Genomic DNA, 11,325 nt, shown 5'->3' with positions numbered 1-11,325 from the left:
TTAGCATTACACAATGACACCATTTATTTTGCTCACAGATCTGCTACACGGGCAGTGTTTGGTGGGGACCGCTTGTCTCTGTTCTGGTCATCAGCTTGGACCTGGACTCAAAGGCTGGGGCCTGGAATCACTGAGGCCTCAGTCACATGTCTGGTTGATGCTGGCTGTTGGCTGGGACCTCACTTGGACCTGAAGGCGAAACACCTACATGTGGCCTTTCCATGTGGCTATTGGGATTTCTCACAGCATGCGGCTTGGGTTCCAAGAGCAAGCATCCTGGGAGAGAGCCACAAGGAAGCATATTGCCTCTTCTAATCTAGCCCCAGAAGCCACGCAGCATCAATTCTGCCACATTCTATTCACTAGAAGCGAGTTGCCAAGGATGGCCCAGGTTCAAGTAGAGGGGAATTAGATTCTACTCTTTGATGGAGTGTCAAAGAATGTGTGGACCATGTTCGGAAATTGCCACAGGTTCCATGGAGCCTAGTTGCTGTCAGCTGCAGTGAAGGGGGTAGTGTTTCAGAGAGCTGGCTGCTTGTAACACCAGGGAAGGCAGATCGTAGATGTGGGAGGCCCAGCCTCACCCAAGAACCACAACTTCATAAGAGGCATGGAAGCAACAGCACCTCCAGACCCATAGGGATCTTGTGAGCTGGGGTCATGGGCGTCACTGCTGATACCACCAGGGACCTATAACCAAAGATTGGAGACCATGTGGTGCCTGGGCACTGCACATGACCCTGTGATCCTGGGATGTGTACTTTCTAGGATGCTTTCCATCTTCAGTAACAGCAAGTCCAATTTAAACTGATCTGAGGGCTGGGACTTCCCTGGTGGTCCAGTGGTTAAGAATCCTCTTTCCGATGCAGGGGATGTGGGTTTGATCCCTGGTCAGGGAACTAAGACTCCACATGCCATGGGGCAGCTAGGCCCGTGCACCGCAGCAACTACTGAGCCCCTGCTCCACAACTAGAGAGAGGCCCATGGGCTGCAACGAAGATCCCATGTGCCGCAACTGAGACCCAACACAGCCATAAATAAATAAATAAATATTTTTTAAAAAACTGACCTGAGGGAATTCCGTGGTGGTCCAGTGGTTAAGACTCCATGCTTTCACTGCTGAGGGCACAGGTTCGATCCCTGGTCAGGGAACCAAGATCCCGCAAGTCGCGCCACACGGCCAACAGAAAAAAAAAAAGAGTTAATAAACTGACCTGAAAAATAAAGTGACCCACTCCTAGGTATTTACTTTAGAGAAATGAAAACTTATATTCACCCCAAAACATCTACACAAATGTTCATAGCAACTTTAATAAGTCATCAATCTAGAAACAAATGTTCTTCAGTGAGCAAATGCATAAACAAATGGTTCATCCACACCATGAAACACCGCTCAGCAAAAGGAACAAACTATGATACAGGAAATGACATGGATGAATCTCAAAGGCATTGTGCTGAGTGAAAGAAGCTAGCGTTGGAAGGTTACATATTGTTCAAGTCAATTTATATGGCATTGTGGAAAAGGCAAAACTATAGGGATGGAGAACAGATCAGTGACTGCCAGGGGCTAGTGGCTGGGTAGACAGTTCAACTACAAAGGGCGAGCATGAGGGAATCTTGCAGAGTGATGGAGCTGTTCTGTACCTTGATTGTGGTGATGGTTACATGAATCTATATATAAGTTAAAACTCAGAAGTGTACACACACACCCTGTGAAAAAGGTCAATTTTTACTGTATGTATATTCAAAAAATAAAATTCTGCTTTTCAACAAATGGTGCTGAAACAACAGGACATCCACATGCAAAAAAGTGAGTGTGAGATGTGGCACATATATACAATGGAATATTCCTCAGCCATAAAAAGAAATGAAACTGAGTTATTTGTAGTGAGGTGGATGGACCTAGAGTCTGTCATACAGACTGAAGTAAGTCAGAAAGAGAAAAACAAATACAGTATGCTAATGCATACTATGCTAATATGGAATCTAAAAAAAAAAATAATGGTACTGATGAACCTAGTTGCAGGGCAGGAATAAAGAGGTAGACATAGAGAATGGACTTGGTGACATGGGGTGGGAGGGCAAAGCTGGGGCGAAGTGAGAATAACATCGACATATATACACTACGGAATGTAAAATAGTTGGCTGGTGGGAAGCAGCTGCATAGCACAGGGAGATCAGCTCGGTGCTTTGTGACCACCTAGAGGGGTGGGAGGAGGGTGGGAGGGAGACGGAAGAGGGAGGGGATATGGGGACATGTGTATGCATACGGCTGATTCACTTTGTTGTGCAACAGAAACTTACACGGTATTGTGAAGCAATTATACTCCAATAAAGATCTATTTTTTTAAAAAAAAGGGAATATGGATACAGACCTTATACCCTTCACAGAAACTACCTCTAACTGGATCACAGACCTAAGTATAAAAGGTAAAACTATAAAACTCCTAGAAGATAACACTGGAGAAGATCTAGGTGAACTTGGGTGTGGTGATAGCTTTTCAGGTACAACACCCGACACTGGTTTGTCCCATGGAATGGCACGTGAGAGGCTGGGCTCAAGCGGGTTCAGAAGACACAAGTAGGTTGTGTGTGCATGTGGCTCAGATGCCTGTAACAGAGACTCTTTCTTCATCGCCTGTCTTCCCTTAATCCCAGGACTTCATAGAAAGTTCCTTGTGATCAGTTGGATGAGAAGGAAAAAATTCAGGTCTGGCTTACAGAAGGTTCTACACGATCTGCTGGCGCCAACAGAAAGTGGACAGCCGTAACCCTACAGGCCCACGCCAGGGTGGCTCTGAAGGACAATGAAAGAAAATCCTCCTAGTGGGCAGGACCTCAAGAGACACTTCGCCCACTTCGTCTGGGCTGAGAGACGGCCAGAAGCTGGGTCTATATGGATTCATTGGCAGGGATGTGGAAGGAATATGATTGGAAGGTTGGTGACAAGGAGGTCTGGGGAAGAAGTACTTGGATGTGTCTCTCCAAACGGGCATGGAATGCCAAGATATTTGTGCCCCATGTAACTGCTCACTACAGGGTATTCACTGAAAAGCAGGCTCTTGCCAATCAGGTGAACAAAGCATGTTCTAAGGATGTCAGTCAGCCTCTTTGCACAGCTGCCCCAGTGCTTGCTCAATGGGCCCATGGAACCAAGTGGCCATGGCGGCAGGGTTTGAGTCCAAGTCTATGCACGGGCTTCCCCTCACCAATGCTGACTTGGCCGACTACCGTCTAATCAGCCAGAAGCAGATACCAACACTGAGCCATACTGGGGGGCACAGCCAGCCACCTAGCGGCAGGTTGATTACATTGGACCCTTTCCATAATGGAAGAGGCAGAGATTTGTGCCCGATGGGCTATACACACGTTCTGGATACGGACGTGCCTTTCCTGCTTATAGTGTTTCTGCAAGCAACCCCATGCACCGATTGGCGGAGTGCCTCGTTCACGGTCCCGCGGCTCCACACAACACTGCTTTGGATCAAAGAAGTCACCTCATGTCAGAAGAAGAGCAGCAAAGGGCTGATACCCGTGGAATTAACCAGTTTAATCCAAACCCTATCACTCAGAAGCAGCTGACCTAATAGAAAGGTGGGATGACCGACTGATGACCTAGTTATGGTGCCTGTTGGGAGTCACCACCCTGAAGGGATGGGGTTCTGTCTCACAGGCTAAAGAGGATGCTTTGAGTCAGAGACCATCACGTGGCGCTGTTTGTCCCACAGCCACGACACCTGGGCCTGGGAATCAGGGCGAGAGTGGCCCCTCTTGCTTTTATCACACCTAACACTCCAATCGTGGTCCCAACTTCTGTATCAGTCAAGGACCAGTGAGGAGACGGAAGCCACAGTAGTTTTTTTTAACAGAGAAAATTTAATATAAAGAACTGTTCATTAACATGACATTGTAAATCAACTCTACTTCAATAAAATAAAGTTTTAAAAAAAGAACTGTTAAGTAGGTAAACATTGAGTAAAAAGAAAGCTTTAAGGTATCACAAAGGGAGCAACTGCAGGAAGCAGCCACCACTCTAGAGCTGGGAGAATTAATGTGGTCAGAATGATGAAAACAGAAACTCACACGAGAGGCCCGGAGCTGACACACAGACCTCAGAGAAGGGGGTACTGCTTGGCTGGTGCTAGCGTCTCTGAGCTGGGAAGAAGGGCCCTGTGGATCTGGAACCCAATCTTCTGAGAAGGGGGCGTTGTCCAAACAGTGCTGAGATCTCTGGTATGTGAGGGGGGTGGGGGGTCGCGGTGGTACATGATGAGGATGTAGGAGAAACTCTGCAAACTGGGTTGAGCCGCTGCCACAGGAAAGAACTGCTATTGCTGGGCTGAAGAACTGAGACCGGGGTGATGCCCCCAGAAATTGGAAGCAGATGGAAAGCCCACAGGAAGCCTCCGGGAAGAAGTCAGTCCCCTTTGCCCCCTCTAGGCTGGCAGTCTCCTGCCCTGCTCCCCGGTGCGGTCTACAGGCAAGCCAGCGGGAGAGCAGAGGTGCTGCCCCGCACTGCAGAGTGGAAATGGCACCGGGCAACCCAAGGGGTTGGGGCGCGTTGGTCATTCCCGTTTGGAAGACCCTACTTACTAAACCTGTGGCTGGGTCCATGTTTGTCCTTATATGCTTCCCAAAACCTAACAAAGGTTTCATCCATTTCTTAATTATCTAAATTTCTCCTTATACCAAGATTGAAGTCAAGACCTGTCTTATAATTCTGATTCTGCCCCTCAATAGCTGTGTGGTTGGTGCCCGTCATTTCATAACTCTGAGCTTCAGTTTCCATATCTCTAAAATAGGGAAAACAATACTTATTCCTCAGGGTTGCTCTGACGACATGAGAATGAAAGCTTAGCATGGTGCTTGGCTCATGGTGAAGAAGATATTCAAGAACATCTCTTCATCCTGAATATGAAGCCAAATATCTCCCTTTAAATTGTTTGTCAACCATTTTCAACATTAAGTTCCAGGGTCCTAGAACTCTTGGGTTAATCCATCGTTCTTTATTTCCCAAGAGCAGACTCCTGGGAGACTTCCACAGTGTCCCCACCACTCAACCCGCAGATGGAAGGGAGGGAGGCTCTGGGGAGATCCCAGGTGGCACCTACCTGAAATTCCCAGGAGTGGAGGTGGCATCGTCTCTCTTGGTGTGTCTTTTCCTTAGAAAATTATTCCCCTGCTGTGCTGAGGACTGTTTTGACCGGCTCTTTCTCTCAGACTCATTGCCAAGTGCTTGATTCTGTGAGGAGGGAGGAAATGGTCCTGTTAAAACCTCTGGGCAGGGGCTGGGGTGGTTCAGAGGCAAAGCTCTGTTGAAGGTGGTATTCGTGCTGGGGTCCCCTCCCCAGGTCGCCCCAGGCCTCCTCCCCAGCAAGTGGGAGAAGCTGAGCTGGGCCGTTAAGGCACCCTTGGGAGACAGCCCCCATCCCAGGACCCTTCTACATTTGGTGTCCCTAAGATGACTCCTCCAGGACTGAGGATTCCCTCTCCCCCAGGGGCAGCTCCTCAGGCCTTGCCCTGACCTCATAACTGATCACTTTGCGACAATCCCACATGACTGATTCCTAAGTAAAATCCCATCCTAAAGCCTCCCCGGTTGCCTCTCCTGACCTGTATAAATCTTGCTCATCCTCGAGGGCACGGGGAAAGCTAACCTGGACGACCGCCCCCCCCGCCGCTTCTCTCAGCACTGGCTCCCCTCTCCTGAGTGTCCCCTACGGACTCGCCTTCTCCGGACTGGGAACCGCCTGGGCATCCTTTCTCCTAGCTCCCAGCGGGGCGGCTGAATCAAAGACCGAAGCTCCGGTTAAAAAAAAAAACTTAATCCGGAGCACTGGGAATCGGGCCGGTCCGGGCGAGCCAGGAAAGCGGTCTCCTCCGCCCCAGGGGAGGCTGGGGCGCAGTGACTGCGCCTCGGAAGCCTGCGGCGTCCTGGCGATTTCTCCGACAGCCCTGCTTCCCGATCAGTTTCAGCCAGGTCCAGGTGGTTTAAAGGCTGAAGCCCACCTTCGCGGGGCTGAAGGAGGCGGCTGCCGGAGACGACTGCGGGCGCGGCGGGGCCCGCAACTCCTGCTCCCCGCGAGCCGCGGCAAGAATAAACGCAGTTTACATGCTCATGGCTTCTCCGTTCACAAGTGTTACATTTTCATCCACAGTTTTCATTGGAGGCAGCTGAGCACTAACCAGCTTTGTTTTTCCAAAACGCCAAGTGTAACCGCTCGGCGGGACGTGCGGCGTCTTCGGGGCCGCAGCTGCAGCTCGCAGGCCTCCAGATGGCCACGGGGGCGGGCCGGGGGCGGGGAGGCCCTGAGCTCGGAGCCGTGCGGGCCGCCGGCCCCTCGTCGGGGAAAGGGGCCCCAAACCTGAGGGCCGGGAGAAGCTGCGGGGACAGCGAGCCCGGGCCCTGCCCCCCCGGGGAGGCTGAGGTCTGGGAAGCAGGCCTCATCGTGGGCGCGTGTGGCCCTCGCAGGGACGGCAGGGGGCGTCCAGGATCTTCCCTCCTCAGGGTGCGGGCGGGGAGTGCGTTGCAAAGCCGGGACTCCCAGCGATAGCTCACCTTCCGGAGCTCCAGAAGAGCAGCCGGCGCGGAGGGGCGTGGTCTAGGAGGGGCGTGGTCTCGGAGGGGGCTTGTCGGGATTCCGAGGGGCGTGGTCTGGGTGGGGCGGCCTCCAGTGACAGCGGAGGAAGGCGGCAGTGCTGCCCACCGGCCTGGCGTTAGGTTGGAAAGGGCCGGAAAGATCAGCTTGGCGTCGTAGGAAGGTACCTCAGGCGCTGGACAGTGGGTGGGGAGGGAGAGATCGCAGGGAGAGAGCCCAGGTCAGGAGGCGATTTCAGAAAAGTGCGGAAAAGGAAAAGCCCTCATTAGAGCAACAACAGGGGCAAGAAGCGAAAGGGGTGGGCTCGAGAGGCGAAAGGCGTGGAGGACTGACCTCCCAACCTGAGGTAGACGGGGTGTGGGCGGCGAGGGGCAGGGAGGAGTCTGAGCGCTCGGTTCTCGAGACCCCGTCCGTGCCCCGTCCCCCGCTGGCTGCTCCCGAGGGCGGGCTGGCAGCGGCAGCCTTTCCCGCACCCGATTCCCCGAGACTGGGCAGCGCTCCTCCGGAATCCGTCCTTGGCAGGCGCCGCTTCGGGCGCTGAGAGCCGCGAGTCGCGCAGGAAGTGCAGGAAGGACCCTATACGCGGCCCTCTGCTGACCAGTCTGGAGGAGCGCGGTCGCCTCGGCTCAGCTGGCCGTGAAGCCACCGAGTTCCCCAACACGCTGTCGGGCCCCACCGGGGCTAAGCCCGGGCCTGGGACGTCTTGAGGTTGCCCGAGGCTGGTGACAGAAGTCCTGGCCACCTCTCTCTCTCCCCACTCGGTCTCGCTCCCCTACACTTGGAATCAGAACTGCTTATTTCAAGTCCAAATGTGATGATGATAACCAGTTAAATCTGTGCATTGAGCACTCACTGTGTGTGCGTCCTGGCTCTGTGCTAAGCATTTTTTTTCATGGTTTTTCTCATAAATTCCCCTCCTCTCCTACCACTTTCGTCATTTTGGCCAGCACCACCTGTACTATTATTTACTTATTATAATTTTTAATCCACTCAAAATGTAAAGAGGTACTATCTGAAATCCCAGGTTTGATGTACAATGTTTATTTTACTAGTTCATAAACTATATATATATTTAAAATGTTCACTCATGGGAGTTCCCCAGTGGTTAAGACTGCGCTAAAAACTGCAAGGGGTGGAAGTTCGATCCCTGGTCTGGGAAATGAGATCCCACATGCCCCGCGGCGCGGCCAAAAAAAAAAAAAAAAATCACTCATAAGTCACATGAAATCACCTCATGTCCCACCAGTGGCCCCTGTTTTTTGGACTGGTAAACTGAGGCTCACGGAGGTTAAGTGTCCGGCCCACGGTTGTGGCATTGGCCAAGGTACTGCCCTACTTAACTCCTGAAACTGCCCGCAAATCAGACACAGGCGACTACAAAAGGGTGCAACCTGGAGGGGTCCAAACAGAAGGATTCTCGCAAAGGGGAACCACAGACACAGTGATGTGTCCAAGACACTAGGGCTGGGCAGGGATGGGAAGTTGAGGATACTCAGCCTCGCTTCTCCCATCTCTGAAATGGAGGTAGTAACAGTCTCCTTCCTGAGGTCCTTGTGAGAACTGAGATAAAGCAGAGTGTTTAGTACAGTGCTTGGCTTGGCACATAGCAAGCCCTCAATAAATCCCTCCTGTTGCTATAAAAAGTTGAGTAAGGAGCTCTGAAGCCATGCTTGTGCGTGAGTGGCTCCTCTGCCAGAATATCTAAGATTCCACAAACTCTGCTCCCCTTAGGCTACCACTGTTAGCGGTTTGGTGCATATCTTTCCAGACCTTTCCTATGCATATGCATGTAGTCTCTGTGTATATATAATGTGTACATACACACACGATTTACAAGTGATTTGCGGTTTTGTTGCTGTTTTTGTTGTTAGACTCATAGAAAGAAAAATGCTACGCTTGTTGCACAGCTTTCTTTTTTATTTAACAGTATAGTTTGGAAACCTTTCCACGTCAGCATGTATAGGTCTCTCTGCCTCATTCTTTTCAATGGCTATATAGTATTTCTTTCTTTTTTTAAAAAATATTTATTTATTTATGTGGTTGCACCAGGTCTTAGTTGCAGCAGGCGGGCTCCTTAGTTGTGGCATGTGAATTTTTTTAGTTGCGGCATGCATGTGGGATCTAGTTCCCTGACCAGGGATCGAACCTGGGTCCCCTGCATTGGGAGCACAGAGTATTATCCACTGCACCACGAGGGAAGTCCCGGCTACATAGTATTTCTTAATATCACTCCATAAAATTTTATTTAGCTATTCCTGTACTGATGGACATTTAGGATGTTCAAAATTTTCAGCTTTACAAACAGTGCTGGGAAACATATGCTCATCCTAGCTTATCTTTGCATTTCTAGGGGACAGGTTTATAGACGTGGAGATTTTGAGGAAGAATATTAAAATATTCTCTAATATTTCCTTTCATTTCTCTATTAATTTTGTTTTTGATGTTTAGTCTTTTAATCAACCTGAAATTAATTTGGGGGTTATGAAATAGTAATACAACTGCTGCCTCATGAATAGTGCAATTATCTTACTTTTTCAAAATTGAATAGTTTCACCCTTATCCAATGATTTTTTTAAAAATAAATTTATTTATTTATTTTTGGCTGCGTTGGGTCTTCGTTGAGGTTCGCGGGCTTCTCGTTGTGGTGGCCTCTCTCGTTGCGGAGCACAGGCTTTAGAGCGCAGGCTCAGTAGTTGTGGCGCACGGGCTTAGCTGCTCCACAGCATGCGGGATCTCCCCCGACCAGGGCTCGGACCCTATTCCCCTGCATTGGCAGGCGGATTCTTAACGACTGCACCACCAGGGAAGTCCCCCCAAATGAACTTTAGAATTAATTTGTAAAGCTCCATTAAAAATCCTGTTAGAATTTTTATTGAGATTGTCTCAATGTATAGATTAATGTGGAAAGAACTAAATTCTTTACAGTATTGAGTCTTTCCATCCAGGAACATATATCTTTCTTACTTTATTCAGATCTTTTCTATGTCCTTCAACAAAAGTTTGGGTTTTCTTTAAATAATTCTCCACACATTTCTCAGGTCTATTTTTTGATGTGTTATAGGTTAGTGGACATGGTAGATAGTATTTTTTTATATTACATACGCATATGTTAATCTTATAACCAGCAATTAGTTTCATTATAAATTTTAACTAATTATTAATGTATAGAAATTATATTGACTTTTTAAAAACTGGAGTATAATTGACTTACAACATTACATTAGTTTCAGGTGTACAACATAGTGACTCAATGTTTTTATACATTATAAAATGATCACAACTATTGACTTTTGTATATTTTATTACCTACCATCTTATTGAGATCTCATTAAAACCAATAATTTTGTAATTGAGACTCTTGGGCTTCCAAGATAAATATTATTTGTTAATAATAACAATTTTATAATAAACATATCAGTGAATATTTATTGAGTATTTACTATGTGCCAGGAACGTTCCAAGCAGTTGACATGTTTTAATTCATATAATCCTCACAACCCCAATAGCACAAACGTACAAAACATACAACAGCAAACAAATATTCTATCTCTCCCATCTTACAGGAAAAAAAAACAAAAACACTGAGCTCCACTTTCCTCTTCATTTACTTTCCATTTCTCTTTATTTTATGCAAAACTCCTGGAGTTACCAATTCATTTCTTCTAATTCTTTTTAAAAAACATTTCCAACTGATTGTTTTGAAAATTTTAAGCCTATAGAAAAGTTGAAAGAATGGCACAATGTAAATTTACCAATTGTTATTTTACTATATTTGTTTTATCTTTTTCTCTATACATGTTTTCTTTTTAAAATTGAAGTATAGTTGATTTACAATGTTGTGTTAATTTCTGCTGTACAGCAGACTCAGTTATACATATATATACATTTTTAAAATATTCTTTTCCATTATGGTTTATCCCACGACATTGAATATAGTTCCCTGTGCCATACAGTAGGACATCATTGTCCATCCATTCTATATGTAATAGTTTGCATTTACTAACCCCAAACTCGCAGTCTATCCCTCCCCCACCTTCCCCTCTATGTATTTTGGATTAAGCTGCAGCTATTATGACTCTTCAGTCCTTCAGCATGAGTGAAGAACAAGTACATTCTCCTCTATAACTTTAATACCATTATCATACACCAAAGAAATTTGAAATTGATATATTATTTAACATATATTCCATACTGAAATTTGCCCAACTGTCCCCAAAATTTCTTTTTAACTTTTTTTTTTAAATCCAGGATCCAATGAAGGATTGATTAACATGCAATTAATTGTCATGTCTCTTAAATCACCTTTAATCTGAAACAGTTCCCCAGCCTTGTTTTGGTTTGTGAAATTGACATTTTTGAAGAGTCTAGGCCAGTTGTTTTGTAGTATGTCTCACGCTTTGGATTTAGCTGGTTGTTTCCTCATGATTATACACAGATTAAACATTTGGGGTAAACCTTTGGGTAATGTTGTGTCCTTAGTGTTTTACATCAGGGGTTTATAATGTCAGTTCGTCTCATTATTGACAATGTGAAGATGTGATCATTTTGCTTAAAGCCCCGGTCGCTCTTGAATCCACTCTAATCAGATTTTGTTCCCTCGGTTTCACCAACATGGTTCTTATCAAGATCACCAATTACCTCCACGTTGCCAAATCCAATGGTCAACTCTCAGACCTCCCTCTTCTTGACACAGCAGTAGTGTTGTCACAGAGACCACTCCTCTTCC

The 11,325-nt window shown here is 47.3% G+C and overlaps 1 protein-coding gene across 1 annotated transcript; it reads right to left on the bottom strand.

Moving 5' to 3' along the window:
- Window positions 1-1,150: 1,150 nt before the first annotated feature.
- On the bottom strand, window positions 1,151-7,537 carry LOC114486036 (uncharacterized). Its single transcript, XM_055083859.1, has 5 exons — window positions 7,526-7,537; window positions 6,933-7,371; window positions 6,560-6,774; window positions 5,112-5,242; window positions 1,151-4,309 (listed from the first exon to the last, which is right to left on the bottom strand). Exons 1-5 carry the CDS (start codon window positions 7,535-7,537, stop codon window positions 3,877-3,879), a joined length of 1,230 nt encoding a protein of 409 aa, XP_054939834.1. The 3' UTR covers window positions 1,151-3,876.
- Between the last annotated feature and the right edge of the window lie 3,788 nt (window positions 7,538-11,325).

The sequence above is a fragment of the Physeter macrocephalus genome, chromosome 4, assembly GCF_002837175.3.
Source record: "Physeter macrocephalus isolate SW-GA chromosome 4, ASM283717v5, whole genome shotgun sequence".
NCBI lineage: Eukaryota > Metazoa > Chordata > Mammalia > Artiodactyla > Physeteridae > Physeter > Physeter macrocephalus.
Note: the sequence above shows the minus strand (reverse complement) of the source record. Positions and strands in the feature narration are given on the sequence as shown.

Bases quoted from the DNA above. Each gene is read 5' to 3' on its own strand.
- LOC114486036 (XM_055083859.1), bottom strand. The intron at 6,775-6,932 runs GTCAGTCCTCCA...CCCACTGTCCAG, and splicing joins CGTCTACCTCAGGTTGGGAG to CGCCTGAGGTACCTTCCTAC. The intron at 5,243-6,559 runs GTGAGCTATCGC...CCCTCCTCACAG, and splicing joins CTCTTCTGGAGCTCCGGAAG to AATCAAGCACTTGGCAATGA.